Raw genomic sequence first — 26,374 nt, forward strand, 5'->3', positions numbered from 1 at the left:
TTATGTGAGCCATATTAAAAATGTGATGAAATGTTAATTGAGCCCGATTTATGGAATGTTGTAACTGATAAATATGGGCTAAATGTTTAAAATTATATTGAGATAGTAAATTTTTAGTGTTTCAGGCTTACTACGGGCCTCGGGGGCCTTAAGCTTACCTGGGCCCTAGTGCCGGTCCGGCCCATGGAATCGGGTCGTGACAATCATGTTACAATCAATTTGACTAATCTTATCTTTAATTTAATTATTCATATGGCAGAGATTAATCCTTTTATCTAAATTGGTGGAGTTCTTTTTTCCATCAGATATTATATATAAACGATATCTATAATATATGGTTTATTTATTTATTTATGACATTATAGTATTTTTTTAATCAAGAATTATTTATTGAATATAAACAATAATTTAACAAAAATTATCTATAATCCATTTGTTTTTATCTATAATCAAGAATTATCTATAATCCATTTGTTTTTATTTCTAAAATAATAAGCATGACATAATAATTTAACAAAAACAATAACAAACACCGGTTATATTTATTATATCCATTACAACAATCTTATTGTTTTTTCATTCAAATATAAATAATAAAATTCATATAAATTAATACACTCAAATTCCACCATAATTAATTAATAATTATATATATGATAAGTAGTAAAAGAATTCTTTACCCATCTGACAAGTTTTCATCAGATTCAGAACTTTCTTCAGAACTGGAAAATAATTTTAATAAGTTAAATATATGATGCAGAGTATAAATTTAATATATGATAATTTATTAGGGCACAATTAATAAATTTAATTAAGTTTAATCGATATATTAAATCCATGACATTTGTTAATTTTTTTGCGCGGTATAGAGAAATATTGTTTTTCAAGGAATTTTTCTTTTTTTTTTTAATAATAAACTATGACTGTATTTACATTTTCTTAAAAAAATAAATTTCAAATGGTTTTGATAGAGCTTTGATAAAAATAATAAGTTTAATTTTTCAAAAAAAAAATAATAAGTTAAATGAGCAAAAATTTACTTTGCATGAAGAGAAAGGTAATTTTATCATAAAAAGTTGAGTTATTTAATTTTGTGAAATTTATTTAAAAATAGGAATTTCACCTATTTTTATATAATTTTATTTAATTATTTCCAATTCTATAAAATTGAATTCATAAAATCAAAATTTACTTATTTTTCATTTAAACATAAAAATATGATTTTTCAAATGAATTTTGTAAAATTTTGATTGATAAGGGTTAAATTTGAAATTTCGCAACCGTCGTATAAGCGAGAAACTAACCTATTTTAAAAAATAAATTTTAAAAATTCCTTGTAATTTAAAGCAATAAATTAAAATAGTGTTAAAATAATTTATTCAATTGCAAATTATGATTAGATGCACTTAATTATATTAAAATTAATAAATTTAAATAATGAATTATGGTAATTTTTTCATTTAAATACTAAAATACATAGAAAAATTAATGTATTCAAATCTTCAGGTATAAATGACCCTATATAGTATCGTCGGATCCGATGTATGTGGAAGAAAAAAAAAAAAAAAAAACACAGGTGCTGACGAAGTAATGATTACGAAACAGACCACTTCAATAATTCGCCATTATTTTGTTTTTTCCGTTTTATTTTTTTTATTTTTATTTTTCTGAATGGAGCATTATTTTACTGTTTGCTTAGTCTCATCCTCTTCTCTTTCTATAACAGAGATCCATCTCTTCTCTGCATAAATAAAACGGCCCAATGTTCACGATCTTGATGACACACGCACCGGCGTCAGAGTCAGAACACAGACTCAAACTCAGTGATTTAGAGAAACAGAAAGAAGGAATCTTTCTTTCATGGGCCTTAACCTTTCTGTTCTTCAATGGCAAATTCTCTCTGCCTCATATCCATACCTATCATCAATACTAGCACCCATCTTCTTCTTCTGATTCTCCATCGTTTGCCCATTACTGGGCTTCATCTTCTCCTTATCTTCCTCCATTCTCTCTTATAACTTTCATTACCTTGCCGGTTATCCCGGTATCTCAGTTTCTTTTTCTGATTGTTTCTTTTGGAAATCTGTTCCCGCAGTCTTCTTTCTCCAATTTTCTGGAGGATAAGAACTTTTTCTCATTAGCTTTGACATAGGACAGCTTTTGCTTTAATAAAAATAGATAAATCCAAATTTTTCTATAACTCTCTCCTGATAAAAAGTATTTTCCCATATTCTGTTTGGTGGGAACAAGTGGGCATCAATAAAAAAGAATTCCACTTTGAATATTCAAGAATCCTTAAATTTTACCCTATCGAGGTAAGTCTGTATTTCATCTTTATTTCTCGTGATAGTCCAATGGGGATATTTGTTTTATAATTTTTAATGTTATATTTGTTAGAATTTCGATGGCATCGGTGTTTTTATATCATGTCGTGGGAGATCTAACGGTGGGGAAGCCGGAAATGATGGAATTTTACGAGACTGGGACGGTCGAATCTGCGATTCGGGCAATTGGAGAGTCGACGGAGTGCGGTATTCCTGTTTGGAAGAGGAGAACTCATGTGGGTATGATCGAGAATAGCGAAATGAGGCAACAGAGGTTTGTGGGTATCCTTAATTCTCTTGATATTGTGGCCTTTTTAGCTAAAGCTCAGTGCTTGGAGGATCAGGAGAAGGCCATGAATACGCCTGTCTCTGAGGTGGTTATTCCTAATAACTCTCTATTGAAACAGGTTGATCCTGCTACAAGGTCAGCTCTCAAATTGTGAAACTTGAATAGTTGGCATTTGTGGTCATGATACGCTTGTTGCTTTGATTTATTCATATTGTCATTTCACGGATTTGATAATTTGAGATGGAATATTGCTGACTTGTCTTTCTTGTTGTTATCTCAATGAAAAATCCATGTTTGCAATGGGGCTAATTTTTCAAATTGTGTATAGATTATGATTCTGCTCTGAGAATTTGTGAAAATTTTACCTTGTTTTCTTTATGCTACAATATTTTTCTACTCTTAAAACCTTCGACTATCCTACAATATGTCTACTTACCTAGTTCTTTTGCATAATTTGGTGTTGGGATATGGGGATGTTACTTGATAAATAAAGAATGGGCCAGCAATTATTGCAAGTTTTTTGAACGCCTTTCCTTGTTGAGGCTGAAGTTTGGCAATTCAAGTCTTGATAAATGCTAATAATTTTTACGGATAGTATAGGCCCATAAAACTCTTGAATTCCTCTTTGAACTATCTTTTGCTAGTTGATTGTTGCAGAGAGGCTTATTAAATTACATGATTTTAGGCTTTTCTTATCTTCACATTTCTATCTTTTTGCACATATTACAATTATATCAGCTAAATTACATTTAGAGGGGTTTTGCCATAAGTAAACTCCCCTCCTATTAGTGAGATGTTAGTGATATCCTTTCCTGTCCAGCGTGGTATCACAAAATCATACTTATATCACATTGTTGGTCAGACTAACCAAACTGTTAATGTCACCTCCATGTTGACTAATGAAATAATGATGCCTTTGCTTCCCTTTGATCTCTTGATTTTCTAAGAAGTATATAAAGCCAATTATTCATTTTTAGTCCAATATTATAATAGATAATCCAATTCATTAATTTACTTTTTCACTCCATACTCTGTCATGCCAGCACACCCATAGTACTCATCTTCTGTATCTTGCTATTATTTGCGTGGATCCCATTTAGGTGGCATTGTAGATTCACTTTATATTTTAAAAAAAAAATTTGATAATTGCATTAATTTATATTCAAGGAGTTGAATGTAATTTGAGAAATTGCAACTAACCAATGAACATGATGCAAATAAAGATGTTGAATGCATGATTTGTTCATTATCCACGATCAACTTCAATAACTAGTATAAAAGAATAAAAAATAAAGAAGAAGATCAAAGATCCTAAATTATCAATACCAAAAAAGTGTCTAGGAGAGTCTTAAAGGATGTCTCAAAATTTCATTTATTAACTGTTCTGGGTGATATGAGTTGATGTAGGGTAAAAAGAAGAGGGACGATCGGTGGCTGCAGAAGCAAGGGAAGAGACTGGCTTGGCAGCCAAAGATAGCAAGCTATTATACTAGCTAATAGCTGTCACTATTGCAGTTTTTTGGACCTGTTACTTATTGGCCTTTGTGGTAACAGTCCCCTCATTTCCCATGAGTAATAGTTGGATATGCTGACTGAAACTGAATGTAGAGTAGGAAGCATAATTTAACAAATGTTTCTGAAATAGGGAATCATGCAGTTCCAATCAACATCCATGTGGTGAAAGGGATAGGGATGAGGTTATGGAGAGTCAGATATTTTCAATTAGCTCATACTGTCTCGTGTGATATGTATGGTTGGTTATGCTTCGACACATGCAACTGGTAAACTAGGAATGGTATGAGGTTTGTAAATATTTTGGATCTTATTTGACATGACAACATACAAAATATCAAGTATGAGATGTGCAAATGGCTTTGCCCCTCGTTTAGTATGAATGAATTTGAAGTATAGAATTCGTTTGTATATAATAATAGTTGGTTTAGTTATTGTTAAACTCTGTAAATTAATACCCCTTCGGATTACTGTTCTATCCAATGCTGTATTGTACAAGATAAAAAAGCTGTTCGAGTATGAGATTCTTTAACATATAATTCATGATATATATTGGTTTTCCTATAGATTGATTGATGCATTGGAGATGATGAAGCAAGGTGTTAGGCGTCTTCTTGTCACCAAGGGCACGGCATGGAAAGGCATGAGCAAACGATTCTCAATTCTCTATAATGGCAAGTGGCTTAAGAATGCTGATTCTGCCAACAGCAGCAGCAACAACCTCAGTACCAATACCAGCAGCAACAGCCTCAGCATCAACAGCAACAGCCTCAGTATCAACACCAACCGTCCTTCCACATCTTCCACAACTTCTAGCCATGACAAATTCTGCTGTCTCTCTAGAGAAGATGTCATCCGTTTTGTGATTGGCTGCCTCGGTGCTCTTGCTCCACTCCCTCTTTCACCCATCTCTTCCCTTGGAGCCATTAACTTGAACTACTGTTCAATTGAGGCTTCTCTTCCAGCCCTCAAAGCTACAGAAGTGCAACCGAAAGATCCCTGTGCAGTTGCCGTTGTGGAGCCCATGCCAGATGGACAAGGTAAGATTATAGGGGAAATATCAGCCTCCAGGTTATGGAAATGTGATTATTTGGCTGCAGCATGGGCTTTAGCCAATCTGTCAGCAGGGCAGTTTGTGATGGGAGTTGAAGATAATTTGACTCCAAGATCACTCCCTGACTTGACAGTCAACTCAACGGTTGGCGATAACAACATGGTTAATGGTGGTGGATTAACAAGAGCAAGGACATTCAGCAGCCGGAGCATTGGCTTTAATCCAGGAAGCTCAAGTTTTGGAATTGGCAGGAGCATGTATAGGGGCAGAAGTGCACCCCTAACATGTAAAACTACAAGTTCCCTAGCTGCAGTCATGGCTCAGATGCTGTCCCACAGGGCAACTCATGTATGGGTGACGGAAGATGACAACGATGATGTTTTAGTCGGGGTGGTTGGTTATGCAGACATTCTATTTGCTGTAACCAAACCACCTGCATCCTTTATTCCCCTTAATCCATCTGCAGAAGGTTTTATAAATGAAATTCAAAACTGAAAAATTCTATTTATTTTATGTGTATTTCTTCTGTAATCGATAGGTAATATGCTTGAGCAATTTTGGATGTTTGAGATGTCGGTTTTTGTGGGGTTTCTTGTAAGTTTTTCCATGAGTTTTGTCATACTGTGATAATTAAAATAATATCATAATGCAATTTGTTAGACCTTAACTTTCTTCCTGTTTTCTCTTATTAGACCTTGAACAATGCAAAAATCTTCAGGTTCAGAGGTGGAGATTACAAAGATCGTGTCTCCTCCTCCACACATTTAGAAAAATGATGTGAAATTCTCGAATAAATTCATTTTACGTCACTTGACCAATAATGGTTTTTCAACCTCATTCTAAAGGTTCCATCAGACAGTTTTTCCACATATTGCAATGCTGGTCCAATGAAGTAGATGAGCAGAGCAGGTCCTACAAGCTTTCTTTCAATATCTTTCTCCTGTGGTGCTAATAGCAGCATTACAGGATCCAAAATCCCAGTTGTATGTTAGAATTAATGCTATCTTCAGGAGTTATTCTGATGGTTCTCTTTTCTTTTTTTTTTTTTTTCATTAAACATGGCTTTGAAATTTTGCACATGGGATTTTCACATATTTTGTAAATATACACTAGCAAAAGCAATCGGGTGCTCTGGCTTGTGCATGAGCAAGGAAATTTATTGTTTTAACAAGAAATGCTTGATGTTGATTTAATTGGAAAATATGGAATGTTTTGCAACCAAGCAATTGGAATCTGTTCCATGGACAAATAGCCTAGTTGTGAAAAATAATGGAGATTGTGTATGTGTGCTGGTGAAATCACATAAATTATATAGTAATAAGTTATATAATACAAAAGGCAGAATAACAGGAGAATATGCAAATTCATATATATATATATATATATATATAATCTTATCATAAAGTAATGTCACAGACTATTAACGAAGGTTGGTCCGAATACAAATGATTTATGTTCTTTAATCAAGAGATTGAGTGTTTAATCATTGTGAATTGAGAAAATCTCCGTTGGGAGCGCTTCTCCCTTATGCGCTTGATGTGGTATAAACTAGATTAGTAATAATCTAATAAATTAGAAATACATGATGATATAAACATAAGTTTTATTATCAGAAGAAAAAATCATCCCATTTGATCTACAGACAATTATTTGTAGAACAAAATATAAAAAATTGCTAATTTTATCTTAATCCACGTATTATAAGAAAACTTCTCCACAATTAATATAAATCATTAACCACTTAATTACCAATTAACTTCATTATATTATGAGTCAGCCACCACCATGTACACGTTGGCATATCAACAATAGAGACAAGAAAAACAACAGAGTTAAGAGTTGTTTTTGTTGCCCTGTCATCACTCTCCACTTGAGCTACCATTAACCTTTCCTTCTCCGACACATGCAACCTCAATTTCTCTTCAAAGCTTCATTTGCAAGAACATCATTAAACAATCTTTTCGACATATATGATTTGTTTAGGTCATTAAAAAGAAAAGCTTTTTTGTGTTAGACAGCCAAATTTTTGAGCACTCAAAATGGCATGTCGACTCACTCAAATTTGAAAATGGGAAGAAAAAGAAACTCCCCACCGTCATACCCATGTTTTTAAAATCAAACTAAGTTCTACATATTTTCAAAAGAAAATCAAATTAAGGTCAATAGAAATATTAAAATAAAAAACAAAATTAAATATTTACGAAGTGGGTTGTTTTAAAATATTAAGCAACAAAACTTTTATATTATTTTATATCCTATTAATTAATTAATATATACAGAAACTGAAAAGGAGAGAATATATATATATATATATATATATATATATATATATATTATTTATATCCTATTAATCAAGTGGAATATCTAAAAATAAAAGCTACTTTTTGTTTCTATAAATTTTGGAATTCCTCGATTAATTGGAAAAAAAAAAAAAAAAGGAACTGTTCATATATATGTTACGTACATTTCATGCACAGACAGAATAGTTCAATTCGATAGAGATGAAAATATTCGAGACATGATATGAAACCTTTTGATCTCAAAACCATCCAATTTCGTATACAGGCAAGACAAAGCCATTAACTATTTAGATTAAAAAAAATAATTAAAAAGGAAAGATCCATCAACTCAATCAACTGGCTCCAGAGAATTGAAATTCTTGCCACGCAAATATATGGAATTTCACATCCCATCGAACAACAATATTGCATTACAGAGAGAATATAAGTGTGTGGTTTCTTCTTCCTTTTTTTTTTTTTTTTTTTTGATTTAAATTCAAAATGCAAATGATAGATTTTTCAAGTTAACGTATGGGTTAAGGTTGCATTAAAAGCTACCCAGCATACAAGATGATGATGATGATGATCTGAGGAATGGAACTTATTCTGTTAAATTATTTATGCTTACCATATCCAATATTATCGACTAGATGTTACTACTTTTGGCTTTGTTTAGAAATTAAGGAGAGGAAAGAAAACAATCAAGGAAAATAATGACAAATTGTAGATTTTATATATATATATATATATATATATATATATATATATATAGTTATTTTCCACCCATGTAGTTGGATATAATGAAGGAAATAAAATAATTTATTTTCCTTTATTTAGAAAAAAGTAAAATTTTGAAGGAAATAAATATTATTATTAGAAAATTAACAATTATCAATACTTGTGATTGGAACCACTAGTAATACTTCAGCCAGAAAATTTATTCATCGAATGGAAAGTACTTTAATAAAAATAATTTTATAAAAATAAGTGAAATTGTCATTTTTTGCCGATACTTTCTCTCCAATAAATTTATGGAGAGATTCAAAACATGTGGACTCGGGTGAAAAATAAGTGAAATATTACTTTTATTAATATTTTTCTCCCATTTTCTACACAAGAGAAAATATTTTTCACTAGATACTTTCCTATAATTATTTTTTTAAAAGAAAAAAATATACTCCGACCCAAACAAAGGTTAAGAAATGAAGCAAGAGGAGAAATTTAGTAATTCAAACCTTTTAGCACCTGCATCATAGTGGCTTTGATTATTTTACAAAGTCAATATTAACATGATGATGAAACACAACTTGTATTAATTAATAATTAATTAGCACTATAAGACGCAGTTCATTCTTATTCTAATCTCAATATATAGAAGAAGACAAGCAAAATTTTGCTTTCATAAGCTTTAAAAAATAAATACTGCGATCCTTTAATCTGTGGTATTCTTTAATCCTATGAAATGGCTTTCGACTTACCAACTTTGTAAATATTCTAATAGACAACAAAAACAACAGAAAATTATACAAAAAACATTAATTTCTTGCATGGTGTCCAAGTCACAATCTCATACGTTGTAAGGAAGCATGGGAGTTGTATATATGCTTAAAAAACTCCACTGCTTTGGCATATAAATAATAAAGAGAATAAAAAAAATATTTTTCATAAAAATTTAAGAACCCTATTTGCAAAGTTGGGTGGAATAATCGCTGGACCTCATTCCTTATTCTGTAGGCACAAACACAAGGCTTAATTGCTGACCATAAAAAACCCCATTGATGAAAGCAACTTCACACTTCCATGCACTATAATCCTCTTATTAGGTCACTCACCTTCAATAATCCACAGCATAGAATCCCATACACCCACCAAACCCTAAAAGAATACAATAAAATAAAAATCTATCTATCTCTACTATAATAATACAAAAATATGCCAAAATTCTCGTCTTCAATTCCTCAACTTTTCATGCATATAAATTCTTAACCTTACTACAGTTTGTCTCCTAAAACATTCTTAATCTCCACAAGGTGGTACCTAGGCAGGAAAAATGATAGGATGGGAAGATGTTTACAAGGTGGTGGTGGCTATGGTGCCACTGTATGTTGCCCTAATTTTAGGATATGGGTCAGTAAAATGGTGGAAAATTTTTACACCTGAACAGTGTGGAGCAGTAAACAGATTAGTTTGCTATTTTACACTTCCTCTTTTTACGTTTGAGTTTACTGCTCATATTGATCCGTTCAAAATGAATTATCTATTCATTGGAGCTGATGCTATATCCAAGTTAATTATCGTGGCAGTTCTTGCTTTCTGGGCTAAGTTTAGTAGCAAAGGGAGCTACACATGGTCCATTACAAGTTTTTCTTTATGTACCTTAACTAATTCTTTAGTTGTAGGGGTGCCCTTAATAGGGGCTATGTATGGGCAAATGGCAGTTGATCTTGTGGTTCAGTCTTCCGTTATTCAAGCTATCATTTGGCTTACTATTTTACTGTTTGTTTTAGAGTTCAGAAGAGCAAATCTTGATATCTCTTCTAACACAAATGGTAGCGATGGAAAGGATTTAGAAGGAAGTAACGTTAATGCTATAGATAACGTTAGGCCTTCTTTCTGGACTTTGATGAGAGTGGTGTGGATCAAACTGGCTATGAACCCTAATTCTTATGCTTGTATTATTGGGATTGTTTGGGCTTTTATTGCAAACAGGTATACAAATGTTGTTGTTGTTATTATTATTATTGTAATTATGATTAACGGTGGGATTAATTGTTTTCTTGAATACTGGTAGGTGGCATTTTGAAATGCCAAGCATCATGGAAGGATCCATATTAATTATGTCAAAGGCTGGCACTGGCACTGCTATGTTTAGCATGGGTGAGTACATTCCTGGGATGACAGTAGCAATATTAAAACTGCTAAAAAGTTTTTCAAGGTCATTACAGTCTTTTTATCAATTTGCTTTGTGGTTGTGTCTGGCGGAAATTCCGTATATTAATTTTCTTATTTATTTTTTTATAGCAACCTCGTTTTATGAGTTAATATTGTATGTATGTGCAGGAATCTTCATGGCTTTGCAAGAAAAGGTAATTTCCTGTGGTGCAGGACTCACTGTGATTGGGATGATCCTAAGGTTCATTGCTGGGCCTGCAGCTATGGCTATTGGGTCTATTGCTGTGGGCTTGCGTGGTGATGTTTTACGTGTTGCTATTATTCAGGTAAATTTGTTATATTATAAAAAAATGATCATTAAAAATAGTATTATACAAAACTATTTTGATTGGGTGGTAAGCGATCTCAATCCTATAAGATTGAGAACACAAATTCGATCTTAGAAAAAAATATTTTGTTATAAGGACAAAAAACATTTACGTTATACAGTAATCTGAAATACTATTTGTTATCTACTGCAATTTAAAGAGATTATATATCATGCTTATAAAAATAATATTCTAAAAATTTTAATTAATTGTTTTTACAGGCAGCATTACCACAATCGATTACATCCTTCATTTACGCGAAAGAATATGGATTGCATGCTGAGGTTCTAAGCACAGCGTAAGTGTAAATTTCATCAATTAAAATTAAGAAAATCAAATTAGTTCATGATTATTATGATATTAATTATTAATTTTCTTTTTTGCAGTGTGATCTTCGGTATGATCGTGTCGCTTCCATTGTTAATTGCTTATTATGCAATTTTAGAGTTTGTGCATTAGTTAAACATTTACGGTCCACACATTTTTGTAATAAGATACTGTAAGGGAAAAAAAGGGAATTGTTGGATTATTACTTATAATATCTTAACTAAATTTCAGTTCCTCGATTGGTCCAATTTAGATAGCCAAGCCCAAGTGAAATAATTGAATAAACCAAAAATAATAATAATTGAATAACTATGATACCGACATCTTGGATTTGAATCTTTTCTTGTATGATAATTGAATTATTTCATTTTTTTTAAAGGGTTTAATGGTAACTAGGAAAAAAAATTTTGCATTCAACTGTGTATATTATATATTTTTCACTTTGTTGGGTGGGATGTCAATTTGCCATTTTCGACTTTTTTTTTTTTTTTTTTTAAATGTCAGTGAGATTTCTTAGCCAAGAAGTTCCTAATTGAAGGTCCAAATATTATTATTATAAAACCAGGAAAAATTTAATAAGAAGATCCAAATAATTAGACCAACAGATTCATCTTATATAAACTTAGGATCTTAATATCAAGTGAAAAAAACCTGAAAGAGTACTATCGAAATTAAGAATAAGTAAAATCAATTGAGGAGCATCCCTCCAAATAGTAGGATGTAATTGATTGTGGTAATGCTGCCTGTAAAAACAATATTAATTAAAATTTTTATAATATTATTTTTTATTAGCGTCATATACAATCTCTTTAAATTGCAGTAGATAACAACAAAGTGTATTTCAGATCACTGTAGAACGTAAATATTTGTTTTTTGTCCTCCTAACAAAGTGTTTTTTTCCGAAAATCGAATTTGTGTTTTCAATCTTATGAAAATTGAAATCGCTTACCGCTCCGATAAATATAGTTTGTTATAATACTATTTTTAATGATCATTTTTTTTTATAATATAACAAATTTACCTGAATAATAGCAACAAGTAAAACATTACCACGCAAGCCCACAGCAATAGACCCAATCGCCATGGCTGCAGGGCCAGCAATGAACCTTAGGATCATCCCAATCACAGCGAGTCCTGCACCACATGAAATTACCTTTTCTTGCAAAGCCATGAAGATTCCTGCACATAAATATATAATATAATATTAACTCATAAAACGAGGTTGCTATAAAAAAATAAATAAGAAAATTAATATACGGAATTTCCGCCAGACACAACCACAATGCAAATTCATAAAAAGACTGTAATGCCCTTGAAAAACCTTTTAGCAGTTTTATTATTGCTATTGTCATTCCAGGAATGCACTCACCCATGCTAAACATAGCAGTGCCAGTGCCAGCCTTTGACATAATTAATATGGATCCTTCCATGATGCTTGGCATTTCAAAATGCCACCTACCAGTATTCAAGAACACAATTAATCCCAGTGTTAATCATAATTACAATAATAATAATAACAACAACAACATTTGTATACCTAAGCTCAAACAAGCCCAATAATACAAGCATAAGAATTAGGGTTCATAGCCAGTTTGATCCACACCACTCTCGTCAAAGTCCAGAAAGAAGGCCTAACGTTATCTATAGCATTAACATTACTTCCTTCTAAATCCTTTTCATCACTACCATTTGTGTTAGAAGAGATATCAAGATTTGCTCTTCTGAACTCTAAAACAAACAGTAAAATAGTAAGCCAAATGATAGCTTGAATAACGGAAGACTGAACCACAAGATTGTTGGGATATCCTCCCAAGTCCCACATCGGATAAAGAGGAGAAATGGAACCAAAATATAATGGTTCAAACCCAACCCATTAGTATGAGGCCTTTTGGGAGGTGCCCAAAAACAAATCCGTGAGGGCTTGGCCCAAAGCGGACAATATCATACTAATTCGGGGTTGGATGGTACACGCGGTCCCAACAAGTGGTATCAGAGCCCTGGTTCGGAACGGGTGTGAACAGCGGACTGCGCAGTGTGAGAAAATCTCGGTGTGACGGTGTAACAACAGGACCAAGACCAGAAGATCTGCAAGTGGTGCCTTGTGTCGAAAGTCTTCCCGACAAAAGGAGGTTGGGCGGCGTGTCCCGCAAAATTGTAGCGGCGGTACAAGAGATGGTGGGCAGATTATCCCTGGAGGGGAGGTCACGATTTGTGTGGTCCTTGGTTGGAGGGGAGGTTTGTTGGGATATCCTCCCAAGTCCCACATCGGATAAAGAGGAGAAATGGAACCAAAATATAATGGTTCAAACCCAACCCATTAGTATGAGGCCTTTTGGGAGGTGCCCAAAAATAAATCCGTGAGGGCTTGGCCCAAAGCGGACTAATTCGGGGTTGGATGGTACACGCGGTCCCAACAAAGATTTGCCCATACATAGCCCCTACAAGGGCACCCCTACAACTAAAGAATTAGTTAAGGTACATAAAGGAAAACTTGTAATGGACCATGTGTAGCTCCCTTTGCTACTAAACTTAGCCCAGAAAGCAAGAAATGCCACAATAATTAACTTGGATATAGCATCAGCTCCAATGAATAGATAATTCATTTTGAACGGATCAATATGAGCAGTAAACTCAAATGTAAAGAGGAAGTGTAAAATAGCAAACTAATCTGTTTACTGCTCCACACTGTTCAGGTGTAAAAATTTTTCACCATTTTACTGACCCATATACTAAAATTAGGGCAACATACAGTGGCACCATAGCCACCGCCACCGCCACCTTGTAAACATCTTCCCATCCTATCATTTTTCCTGCCTAGGTACCACCTTTGTGGAGATTAAGAATGTTTTAGGAGACAAAGTGTAGTAAGGTTAAGAATTTATATGCATGAAAAGTTGAGGAATTGAAGACGAGAATTTTGGCACATATCAACTACTAAATCAAGAGCAGGTAGGAGGCACATATGGTATGATTTGATTAGGTAGGAGGCACATATGGTATGATTTGATTTGGTGGAGAGTGAGATTATTGTTTGTGTGAGTTGGAGAGACGTTAAAAAGAGAAGGGATAGTGTTTGTGATGGAACTGGACTGTGTAGAAGAAGATTGGTGAGATAAGGATATACCTGAAAATCCGCAACTTTAGAAACATACAATCAATGCATTTAATCACGTAACACAAAGAATCTATTCATGTAAATAGAATACAACTTACAGGATTGAGTGACTTCATATCACATGAACCTGAAAGCAGCCCAAGCGTTTCATGAACGACGGCGACGCTATGTTCGGCCTCCGTATGCGTCGACGCAGAAGTTTTTATCGGAGGATGAAGGATTAAGAACAGTATGGGTATATATATCAAAGAGAAAAAAAATGGAAGTTATCTGAAAATCAAATTAACAAGGACAGGAACAGAACAGAGAGGAAGAAGGAGGAGCAAAAAATGGAAGTTATTCGAGGGTTGATCAAAATTGTCTTTCCTTTTTTTTTTAATATTATCTTTCCATATTTGATTATTTATTCAATTTATAAATCAAATAGAATTGTCTTCCATATTAATTAAAAATGAAAATTTTAGTGGTAATAATAATAATTTTATTATAGACATCCACATTCAATAAAGATAACTATAAATAATTTTAAAATAATTTTTCCTAGAAAATAAATAAAATTGTAATTTGAGATGGATGAAAAATAAAATAAAAAAGAATATGAGACGCGACAAATGAAACGATCTCTCTGACGTCCTTTTTGCAGCCGGTTGGGTTGCTGTCGTCAAATGAATGAAAGTACTTTTTTTTAAAATAATAATAATAATTTAACGTGGGAAAATTAATATGTAAGTGGGTATATTCATAATCTATATATATCAAAATCAAACACGTTCGTCCAATTAAAAAAAATAATAAAAAAAAAAACAAGTTTGCAAATGGTTTTATCTAACACATTCCACTAAGCTCCACGTCTGCTTAATTATTGATTATTTTATATAATCAATACAACCAACGCACCATAACTTAATTTAATATAATTGTCAATAAAATGTAACATGATTGGTCTTTATTTACACAGGACTAAAAAGTTTCGGGTTTGATTTTTATTAATCATAAATGTTTTTCATTAATTTAACTGAGTTAAATAAAATGTTACGTTATTTCAGTCCAATGGAATTTCTAATATTTTTGTTTTTAAAAAAATTAATTTTATATTATCATTTTGCATTTTCAAGTAGTTATCGTAGGGAATAGTGGTGTAGTTTATCATCTTTAAGTGTTTTCAGTAATGAGTATGGTAATTTTATCAGGAATTGTAAATCTCGTATTTGTGAAGGGAAAGATCTTTCAAATCTAGTGGGTTCATCGGCAAATTAATATGGTGTCTCATTCTCTTGCTCGAGTGGCTATTTCATATGCTTGTCCGACTATTTGGAGGGATGCTCCTCAATTGATTTTATTTATTCTTAATTTCGATATTACTCTTTCAGATTTTTTTCACTTGATATTAAGATCTTAAGTTTATAGAAGATGAATCTATTGGTTTATTTATTTGGATCTTCTTATTAAATTTTTCCTGGTTTTATAATAATAGTATTTGGATCTTCAATTAGGAACTTTTTGGCTAAAAAAAAAAAAAAAGAAGCATTGTCGAAAATGGCAAATTGACATTCTACCTAACAAAGTGAAAAATATATAATATACATAGTTGAATGCAAATTTTTCTTTTAAAAAAAAAATGAAATAATTGTCTTCCATACGTTAAATTATTATTTTTATTTTATTATTAGTATTAAAAACAAGTACTTTCATTCATTTGAGACAACAACCCAACCGGCAGCAAAATGGACGTCAGAGAGACTGTTTCATTTGTAACGTCTCATATTCTTTTTTATTTTATTTTTCATCCATCTCAAATTATAATTTTATTTATTTTCTATAAAATTTTATTTTTAAATTATTTATAGTTATCTTTATTGAATGTGGATGTCTATAATAAAATTATTATTATTACCACTAAAATTTTCATTTTTAATTAGCATGGAAGACAATTCTATTTGATTTATAAATTGAATAAATAATCAAATATGGAAAGATAATAATTTAAAAAAAAAAAGGGAAGACAATTTTGATCAACCCTCGAATTTATATTTATTTTAGAAAAATATGCAAAATTAAAACTAAAATCACTTTTTTTTTTTTTGCAAGGAAAATAATTATGGGTAAATCCTGAAGCAAGAATCGATCTAAATTCACTCCAAATATTTTTTTGAACCGTCCATTCTTGCCTAAACGGAATCACAAGACACAAGCAAAGTGTAAATATTGAATGTTTCGAGTATATATAAAATATTTTTCGATTTTCTTCTCTTATAGGTAAAGAAAAGCATGGCAAACATGTATATATACAAAACCAGTGTTGTTAACCCTACTTGAACATTAATTCGGTAATTAGATTTGGCTCAATTGGGTATGTATAAATAGATCAATTTAATTACAAGTTAGTTAATTCAATTTGATTCTTTATATTAAATGATTTTAAAATAAAATTGATTTAATTTTGAGAGCGGTTCATCAATTATCTTGATTGAACTATCCAATTGAGCCGATTTAATAACTATGATGAAAACTTTTATGTCGAAATTCAATTGTATGCACATTATTGAGAAGCACTAATGCATTTGGCTGGGTGCCTCCTATAATTTCTTTAAAAGCAAAAGGCCATAACCTACTTCCTTCCGTAGACTGATTTTTCCTATAATTAATTATCAAATAAAAAAACGAATAAACAAAAAAGAAAATAGAAGAACATATGAAAAAAATACTGGCAGAAGCACTTGCATCGCTTTCGGGCGTGGCGGTATCTTTCTTAAGTTTTTAATTAATTACTGGTTAATTAAATTAATGAGAAAAATGTTGTTCTTAAACGCTCCCAATGAAAAATTATATCACTCTCTTAGTAAGAGCGTGGCGGAGCAGCATTAGGAAGATAAAAAAAAATTGAATATGAGAATTGCACGTGTTGATTTTTTGTAGCGAGTGTAATTAACACCTCATCGAGCAAACGACGCTAGCAATCCTCTCTTCCAGTTCATCCTAAAACACAAATATCCCACCAGGAGCCGTGCTCTTCGGGTGGGCTTGAATTTTGTGCTCCTCCTTCTTCCTCTCTGTTCTGTTCCTGTCCTTGTTAATTTGATTTTCGGATAACTTCCATTTTTTTCTGTTTGATATATATCCCATATACTGTTCTTAATCCTTCATCCTCCGATAAAAACTTCTGCGTCGACGCATACGGAGGCTGAACATAGCGTCGCCGTCGTTCGTGAAACGCTTGGGCTGCTTTCAGGTTCATGTGATATGAAGTCACCCAATCCTGTAAGTTGTATTCTATTCACATGAAATAGATTCTTTGTGTTACGTGATTAAATGCATTGATTGTATTTTTCTGAAGTTGCTATAAAAAACCATTAAAAGCGTAAAAAGAATAAAAGCAAAAGGAGTAAAGTTTTCTGCCTTTTTTTTTTTGTCCTTTTTATCTTAATTCTGATTTTGATAACTACCTGAGTCAAATAATTAACTAAATGCAATTAGTTTTTGTGCAAATTAGTGGTTAATTTGATTTTTCTCGTGCTTTAGCTCAAACTGATTGATCCTGTTCCTTGTTAATGGTGATTCAATTGAAATTATCCAGTCTGTTTGGTCTTTTTTTTATGGTTGTTACCTTTACTAGGACAACTAATGTATGTATCGATACATTTTTATAGTAGAAGCTAGTGAAATTTTTATGCTTTTAAGTTAATGTTATTTTTTCCTTGTTCTTTTGACTTTTTCAGGTACCTTTGCCTGTAGATTCAAAGAGTAGGAGATCATGTCTTTGTAGCATTCTTCCAGCTGCTTCTTTTCTTTTTCTACTTTTCTTCATAGGGAGTGCATTTTTAGTTCCAGATTACAGGGAGGTATAAATTTTTATGTATGCCCAGGAAAAAAAAAAAAAAAGGAGAAATATTTTGAGTTTTTTTTTTTACTATACAAGGTGTTATTAAGCTACTAGGAAATTTAGAATAATTTTAAGTCTCTTGTACAGAAAGTATCAAGATGGAGAATAGCTGATAATTTCCAAAATTTTAAATTTGGCACTTGTAAGGTTTGTTTGCTTGCTGGAAAGTTTCAATCATTTAATCATGAAAATTATTTGTTTCATGTGATCAAATTACGGTCACTTATTGCTAATGTGTGTTTATCTGTTTTAGAATCAATGCAGTCCTCCTGGAACCGAGGCCTTACCTGAGGGCATTCTGTCAAAGACTTCTAACTTGCAAATGAGACCATTATGGGGATTTCCAAAGGTAAGAATGATGGAAGTTTCAATCTTGCAGTATTAAAGATGTTTAAGAATATTTTGTATGCCAGCATTAATCTTAAGCGACTGCTTCTAAGATTGCGCTGCGGCTGCTGTCCTTATGGATTGCATTCATGTGGAAAGCTTTAATGGTTTTTTCATGAATTTGTCAGTTTATGAGTCCAAATAAAAAAAGTGTAGAAATTGCTTAAAGTTTGTCGTTTAAGCCAATTATTATATGAGTAAGCATTTGATAAGTGTTCTGTTTCTGTAGATGTGAAATTTTTAGATTTATATGCGCTTACCATGTTTTCAAAGCAATTATTAGCCTTCTAGAACAAACAATTATCGTGGCATATATATAAATATGATTACCACAGATGATAGACTTGATCTTCATTTTTTTAATGACGGAATCCGGGATCATTTGGAATATGACATTGCTGACTGAACTGGAATAACTTAGTGTCAATTTTATCATGCTGCTGATTTTACTTCCATTCACTATGCTTCCGCAATAAACTTGGTTAACATATTTGTGTTTTCTGTTTTCTTTGTTTTAGTAAGATATTAACTAGGGTATGATTTTGACAGATGGATGAAAATTCGAGGAACTTATTTGCAGTTGCTGTTGGAATAAAGCAACGAGATCTTATTGATAAAATGGTCACAAAGGTATTCATGTATGCATGGCAACTACCATCTATACTATCGTTTTGCTTTAGGTATTCTCATTACTCGTTTTATTTGCAGTTTCTATCAAGTAATTTTACTATAATGCTATTGCACTATGATGGTATCGTTGATGAATGGAAGGATTATGAGTGGAATGATCATGTTATACATGTTTCTGCACGTAATCAAACTAAATGGTAAGTTGCATATTCTTCGATCCTTCCATGCTTGCTAATAGACAGTCATTCTTGTAAGTATCCTTTACCTGAGTTTTGGTTTTTTGCTAGGTGGTTTGCAAAACGTTTCCTGCACCCTGATATAGTTGCAGAATACGGTTATATTTTTCTCTGGGATGAGGACCTCGGAGTTGAAAATTTCAACCCTCAACAGTATGTGAACTGCCGAACCCGTTTCAATTTTAGGCAAACACATTGAAGCTAGAAATTTAAACAGGATATAATGCTGTCATAAAATTTTCTTTTCTGCATAATATTCGGTCAGTTTCTGACTGGAAGAAAATGCTACATCTTGTCAATAAAACTACTCTCTTCATTCTTTGTTTTTAAGATAGGCACTGATTTGAGATAAAATGGTCATCTTGGACAGTAAGAATACGAAAGTTATTGAGAAACATTTCCTCCCTGTATTGATGAGATGTTTAACAATTTTTCCACTTAATATGTATATGTTGTATGCTCCCTCAACAAGAGAGAAAAAGCTGGTGAGAGAAAAAAGATAACTTGCTCAGGCTTGGCTGGTTCTTAGCAAATGTAATATTGTGATATTTTCATGTCAAATGGCTCAACCTTTTAATTTTCTGTTTAACAGAGATATAGACCCTCAAGAAAAGTTTGAAACTTGCACAAAGCGGGGTTGTGAAAATTGCAAAAACTAACTTATCGCTTCATGGTTGTGGTATCTTATATGTTACCAATGCTTAAAAGTGAATTTTTTTTCCACTTACTTGACACTGCTAGGTATGTGTCGATCGTTAAAAGCAAAGGGCTTGAGATATCACAGCCAGCTCTTGACATCGGTAAATCAGAGATACACCAGCAAATTACTGCACGTATGAGGAAATCACTTGTTCACAGGTTCTTATGCAGCTTCTTTCTTCTCTAATGATAATATTTGTTCTTTTATCAGGAAAAATTTTTATCATTCCAATTCAGCAAACAGCATTTACAATTTGTCTAGCAAATTAGTACTATTTAAATGCAATGCTGGTTTGATAGCACATGTAATTGTGCTTAATTATCTTAATTTCTTTATTTGGTCAAGGGTGTCCTTTGTTCTCTTATTCAAGTTTTTTTGTTGCCTTTTTCCTGCTTAACCAATATTCTACTCTTGGGAAAAACTTTGAGGTTTCAAACTGACACAATAATCATCTACGCTGCTTCAATCCAGTTGCTAACTCTGCTACTGTTTTTGTTTCATTGTAAGCAGAAGAACTTTCAAGCCTGGTCTTTGTGATCGCAATAGTACAGCTCCTCCATGCACAGGGTAAAATTTTTTCGTGACTTGGTATAGTTTATTTTTTTATTTTTTTTAATTTACTTAAGAAAAGACATTATAGCAGTTGTTAATTATTTTACTTTCTAGATGCAACTAATCCTAATCTCTGATTATAGGTGGGTAGAAATGATGGCCCCTGTTTTCTCAAGAGCTGCATGGCGTTGTGTATGGTATCTGATCCAGGCATGTCCATTGCACTGCACCAGTTCTTTTGTTATTTCACTTCTCTAGCCTCCTTTCTTCTGGGATTTTGGGTGTGGTTGGATAGGGTCTCCACATGGATACAGTCATGACAGATTGTATGTGGAGACAGTCAATCTAAGCTAATGCATGTTGCTAAGAAAGAATAAAGCAATGGTTGATGGGCAGGAGTTCACCTGGAAATGGAATGACGATTGATTACTTTCTGTTATTTCACTAGTGGCTAGCTGTTATTTAATTGCTGTTAGTGGCTAGTAGTAGCCTGCTGCTACTGTGTATGTGTTAAGGAGCTTTAGTTAACCTGTTCTCCATCTTTCTGCTTGATATTTTCCTTTTCAGAATGACTTGATCCATGCTTGGGGTCTTGATTATCGCCTTGGTTACTGTGCACAGGTAAGCTCCTCCTAGTTTTCCTAGTGTTATGTTTGGTCATGTCTCTTCTATGCTTGCATTCCTAAAATTTGATAAACCATTTTTTTATAGGGCGATCGGCTAAAAAATATTGGCGTTGTGGATGCTGAGTATATAGTTCATTATGGTCGTCCTACACTCGGGGGCACAGATGAATATAAGGTAGATTTGTAAGTTTGAGGTGTTCTTCAAGATTTTGATGCTTCTGGTCCACAATCTATAGGCTGTGGAGAACTTGTTCTGTAGATTCTCAGCTTGTCTCATTTCTTTTACTGAAGCTAAGTCTTGGCTGCTCGTTTTTGCAGGAATCATCTCAATCAAATGCAAAGGATCCTAGCCTGGAAGTAAGTATTACTGTGTCAGTAAAAGCTTCCGTTCATTATCTGAGTTGCATAGAACTTGTTCTGTTGATTCTCATCTCATTTAATGTTCCACTGTAGCTGAGTATTTGGCTCTCTGTTTTGCAGGCGTCATCTCATCCAAACAAAAAGGATCCTAGACTGGAAGTAAGTATCAGTGCAAAATAGATCCTAGACCGGGCTACTTGAGTTTACCTTTTCTTTTTTCTCTATATTTCCTCGCATCTTTTTCTCATAAATACTGATTTTGTTTAAAGCTGCCAGCCTAGCTGATTTTAGACGTCCTACACTGAGGTTATGACATTTAACATGCAACTAGATGCATAAAAAATTCCACAATAGGGTACTAGAGTACAGAGTCCACTAAGGAAACCCATTGTAGTAAAAACCTATTTAGGAAGCTGTCATGCTTATATATAGAAAAGGGTTCATCAAGGTTGGGGTTGAGCTTACTGTTGAAAGTAGAAAATAATAAATTAGAGTAGTGAGCATCTTAAGAACAAATTGCAATTAATGATTGTAAGCATTTGGTTCGGTTGGTTGGTTTAACCAAAAAACCGAAACAACTGATCATTGTTCTTAGTCATTGTTAGATAATCTAGAAAGTACAGCTAAAAGCTAATCTTCTAAAATGATCATTATATACTTGCTTGAAAATCTCATATGCTTGATGTTATTTCAGGTAAGGAGGCAATCTTACCGCGAATTCAAAATTTTTTTCAGACGATGGGAAAATGCTGCAAGGGATGACAAATGTTGGATGGATCCGTACAAAGATGCAGATAAACAAAGCATGCCCAGCTTTCACTTATCTCCCAGAGCCGTGTAAATGATGAACCATTTACATTTTTGAATCTTTGATGCTTCCACCAACAAATGTAAAGAGGACAGAACAAGGTGCAGCAATGGAGAAGAGTTATGCAGAGATCTGAGACTGTGAAGTCAAAGAATATTTGAAGCATCAAATGGACATCCTTATGTTACAACAGACATAAGATAGAAAAGACCTTGTTTATACATTAAATGGAACATCCTTGTTTGTACATATTGTAATTTCAGGTCTTGTAATTATATCATTCTTTCCTCAATAAGGAAAATGCAGTGATATATAGATAGAGAAGACCAGGAATAGTTGAAAGGAGCATTAAGGGGGAAAGAAAGGCTCACACTGATGTGATAATCTATATACCTGTTCAGCAATAAAAATTTCTCGAGTATTTATTTTGACTTGAGGCTTTTCTTTCTTCTCTTTATCGGTACACAGTAACTTTCAAAATATCGAGGGAATTAGATTCTGAAATTGAAGGTAATGAAATAATGATTCCAGCGAAAAATGTCTTTACAACTCACCGAGTCAAAGAAAAAGCTTGTTACGGGTCATATCATGCTGATGAAAGTTCTAAAGTTTTACCAATTAATTTTGCTTCTGCTTCTCCGGCTGAGGCTCCAATAAGTTTTAATAAATATTATATATATATATATATAGGACATGATAAGACTCAGACGAGTTTTTGATCTGAATACATTACAATTAAATTCATTTCGTTTGCTAACCAGCCAAGCCGAAATTTTTTTTCAACTTTTCTCGGACGGACTCAGCTCATTTACACCAACTTACTCTACGATTGCCTGATTAGAATCTTTCGCTTCGTTGGATTCTCCGGCCATGATAGGTAATATGAAAAACTTGCAATTTTTATCAGCCAGCCTGCATAGCAAAAATACAGCAGGGACAGGGAGATAAGCTAACAAAGTCAAAGATACCTGCTCTTCCTGTCACCTCGATAGGAAAAAGTTGTCTGTCGGTTGATACATTAAAAGTTAAAACTGTAGTTAGATAATCCGACCCACAAAATAACTAGCCGTCGCCATTAATGGGTCCAAGTTTGATGAAGTGCTGTTCTTATGAGATCGATAAAAGATGACAGCTTGCACCCAAAAGTTATGTTAGATTTGTGAGTGCGAGTCCTTTTCAAAAATAATTAAGCTGTCGTCAAGAAAGGGGAAAACAAAATAATTCCAATTATCATAGTGATGATTACATATCTTTATTTGATGTGATCAAGTGATTTACTTAATGCATCGATCGGTTTTGTTTCAATTAAATCATAAGTATCATCTCAACAGTAGGCTTAATCACTTTCTTAAACAATATAAAAATCCTCAATTTTCCAATTTTTTTCATAAATTATGCAATTTATCAATTCAATAACAAAATGCACCCAAGTCTCGAGTGAATCAAGAAGAACTACCTCAAATTATATATTTGATAGTGTTGTTTCGACCTATCGGACCTCCCAATGAATTGAAAGCAAAACGCAACAATTTGATCACTAAGTAAAAATTTATTTTGTGTTGCTAATTCTTAGAAATCAATGTGTAAATTTGGTTATTCTAATTTTCGAGCATACATTAATGATACTTATAATCCATCCAAAATTATATATATATATATATATATATATATATATATTATTGGTTCTTGTTGCTGTTATTATTAGCTATTTCCTAATAAATGATTGTATGATAATTGAGTTAAAGTTTATATTTTGTGCTTATTAATAGAATAAAATTATGTATTTAAGCAAAGACAGATAGGCAAGCAAAAGAGAAACAATGATTCCCTATACACAAGGAAGAAAATAACTTTTGCCATCCTAAAACTTGCACCACAAAATGCTAGAGCCAGATTGGCAAGGACAATTATAAGTCTACAAAAACCTTATATTTTTGTCTGAATTAAAATTTGGGTAGGTTTTGGATCTGAGATGGGGTTAGAATCAAGAATGCAAAAGTTGATTCTGGTTCTGCTCATAGCAATGTTGGCTTTGATGGGAAATGCTATGGGACAGACAAACAGAAAGAACACTGCAAATTTTAAGAATTATATAAATGTACAATACATTTGTTGTATTAAGATGTGGAAGTTCATTGGTGTTGGTTCTTGCTGTTCTTAGCTGCTTAAACGTACTTTCTTTTTGTTAATGATGGTATTGGTATTAATAGTCTCAAAGATATTATATTTATGTTCCATCTTTGTATTATTAATATTCTAATTCTTCGTCTAATAAACCATTAATCTATTTCCTATCTTGTTGTACCTTGTATTCTTTAAAATAAAATCTCTGAAATGTCCATGAATACAAGTCTTTAATGATAATTAAGAAAACCATTAATTCTCTCAATTATAACAAAAAGTTCATTAATTTGATTAAATTATTTTTTATCTCACATCACTAATAATTAATTCGCTCGGTACATATAAGGATAAAATTGAAAAAAAAAAAATTCGCTAGTTATTTTTTAATGTCCTCAAAACCATTTATATTTATAGATAAAAAAAAATTATTTAAAATGACTTATATCTATGAACAGAGAGAATATCTATTCTATCTTGATGGGATCCAGAGATTCTAAGAAATGCGTGGCTTCCTGCAAAATCCATCACTTTTTGTCTGAGTAAAAGAAAGAACACGAAAACATGCGAATAAGTTTTTAACGGTAGCTGCTTACTGTAACTATATAACATCAACATGCACAGGGGCATAGCTATTGTGGAGTTTGATGGAGCCATGGCTCCCCAAGATTTTTTCGTTCTTTTAAATTCTTCATAAAAATTTACATTTTAATCCTTCAAAAACATAAAAAATTATATTTAGAACCCTTAAAATTTTAAAAATGTCATTTAACTTCCCCAAAATAATTGTCCTAGCTTCCCTCTGAGCATACACATGATCCCAGCAAGAGAAATGTACACTTCAAACAATTCTTTTTGTTTTTGTTCTTATTTTTATTTTTTAAAGGGTATAATGAGAACACCAACCATTTGATTGGTACATGCCCATATAACAGCACATGGGTTGTTGAACACTTTCATTAGAAATGAGGTCAAGGAGATTCCCCAAACACTCTTATCAAGACTCCAAAGGCAGATGCCACTGTAAATATAAACCCTATTGCCATGTCCATATCCTTATGAGCTCTAACTGTTAAAAATCACTGCATTTCCTCCCAAAAGGGGTAATAATCACTGTGTTCACAACTTCACAGCTTCAGAATTAAGCGAGTTTCAATCTCTTGCTCAAAGGAACAAAAGAAACATTTTGAATTGCATTATTAATATCATATGCTTATAAATTATAGAAAAAGAAGACAAAATCAACTAGAAAGGCAAATTGTACATAAAGATTCTTAGGACAAAATACGTCTCACAACTAGACAAGGAATCTACCACAGGAAAATCAAATACAAAACATAGAATCTATAAGATCTAATGTATTATAGATATTCAAAAAAGACTTTTTTTTTTTAAAAAAAAAAAGAAAAGAAGGTATCATGTGTATCCCTTGTGTAATGAATAGAAGTAACATAAAAATATAAACTATTGAAGTATTACATTTAATTTGATCTTTCAAGAGATATAAAACTACCACCTTACAACTTTAGGAAGTAGTAGCTAGGCTTAATTGTCCTTACCCAACTTCCACCCACCTTAATATCTGGGTTGGCTACACCTGCAAGCATTAATATCATCACCTCTCTATCTCATCTCCCAGCAATAACATCTCATCAATCAAAAGGCTTCTACACCAGCAATTAGCACTCATCAATTTAAGGTCATTCAGAGCAAGCCTCTCTTTCTCTCTCTCTGTCTCTTTGTATATCTTTTGATGATTTTGGTATGTGTGTGCTGGAGGATGCCATTTATCAAAATAAGAAAAAAAAGGGACCACACATCAAAACATATGATCTGTTGGAACTTGGCAGGACATTGCATTGCATGCATAGAATATACAGGTTGACTTTGGCTTTCTTAGCCCCACCCCACAAG

At 32.6% G+C, this 26,374-nt stretch overlaps 4 protein-coding genes across 7 annotated transcripts; 3 read left to right on the forward strand and 1 right to left on the reverse strand.

Moving 5' to 3' along the window:
• The first annotated feature begins 1,676 nt into the window (after positions 1–1,676).
• Positions 1,677–5,846, forward strand: CBSX6 (Cystathionine beta-synthase (CBS) family protein). Its single transcript, XM_012233378.4, has 3 exons — positions 1,677–2,315; positions 2,398–2,748; positions 4,693–5,846. The coding sequence occupies exons 2-3, from the start codon at positions 2,405–2,407 to the stop codon at positions 5,672–5,674; spliced, it is 1,326 nt and encodes a 441-aa protein (XP_012088768.1). The 5' UTR covers positions 1,677–2,315; positions 2,398–2,404; the 3' UTR covers positions 5,675–5,846.
• Positions 5,847–9,254: 3,408 nt separating this feature from the next.
• PIN5 (Auxin efflux carrier family protein) lies at positions 9,255–11,279 on the forward strand. Its single transcript, XM_012233377.4, has 5 exons — positions 9,255–10,167; positions 10,250–10,335; positions 10,519–10,676; positions 10,940–11,016; positions 11,105–11,279. The coding sequence occupies exons 1-5, from the start codon at positions 9,509–9,511 to the stop codon at positions 11,175–11,177; spliced, it is 1,053 nt and encodes a 350-aa protein (XP_012088767.2). The 5' UTR covers positions 9,255–9,508; the 3' UTR covers positions 11,178–11,279.
• Positions 11,280–11,776: 497 nt separating this feature from the next.
• LOC105647800 (auxin efflux carrier component 5) lies at positions 11,777–14,225 on the reverse strand. Its single transcript, XM_089717366.1, is given in 5 exon segments — positions 11,777–12,224; positions 12,415–12,500; positions 12,583–12,620; positions 13,487–13,682; positions 13,684–14,225. Coding segments are annotated over 5 exon segments (675 nt in total). The 5' UTR covers positions 13,851–14,225; the 3' UTR covers positions 11,777–12,036.
• A 2,863-nt stretch (positions 14,226–17,088) lies between these two features.
• On the forward strand, positions 17,089–22,770 carry LOC105647337 (uncharacterized). Of its 4 annotated transcripts, none has more exons than XM_020684788.3 (15): positions 17,089–17,418; positions 17,877–17,999; positions 18,128–18,187; positions 18,294–18,389; positions 18,977–19,057; positions 19,136–19,254; positions 19,345–19,446; positions 20,035–20,151; positions 20,504–20,560; positions 20,689–20,755; positions 21,113–21,166; positions 21,257–21,346; positions 21,490–21,528; positions 21,652–21,690; positions 22,267–22,770. In XM_020684788.3, the coding sequence occupies exons 1-15, from the start codon at positions 17,401–17,403 to the stop codon at positions 22,291–22,293; spliced, it is 1,089 nt and encodes a 362-aa protein (XP_020540447.1). In that variant the 5' UTR covers positions 17,089–17,400; the 3' UTR covers positions 22,294–22,770. The 4 variants fall into 4 exon arrangements, with proteins under 4 accessions (XP_020540447.1, XP_012088766.1, XP_012088765.1 ...); XM_012233375.4 differs by having other exon boundaries at positions 17,094–17,418; positions 22,226–22,770; XM_012233376.4 differs by lacking the exon at positions 18,128–18,187 and having other exon boundaries at positions 17,092–17,418; positions 22,226–22,770.
• Positions 22,771–26,374: the final 3,604 nt, after the last annotated feature.

This window comes from Jatropha curcas, chromosome 2, assembly GCF_041381405.1.
Source record: "Jatropha curcas cultivar XTBG-Jc1 chromosome 2, XTBG_Jcur_1.0, whole genome shotgun sequence".
Classification (NCBI taxonomy): Eukaryota; Viridiplantae; Streptophyta; class Magnoliopsida; order Malpighiales; family Euphorbiaceae; genus Jatropha; species Jatropha curcas.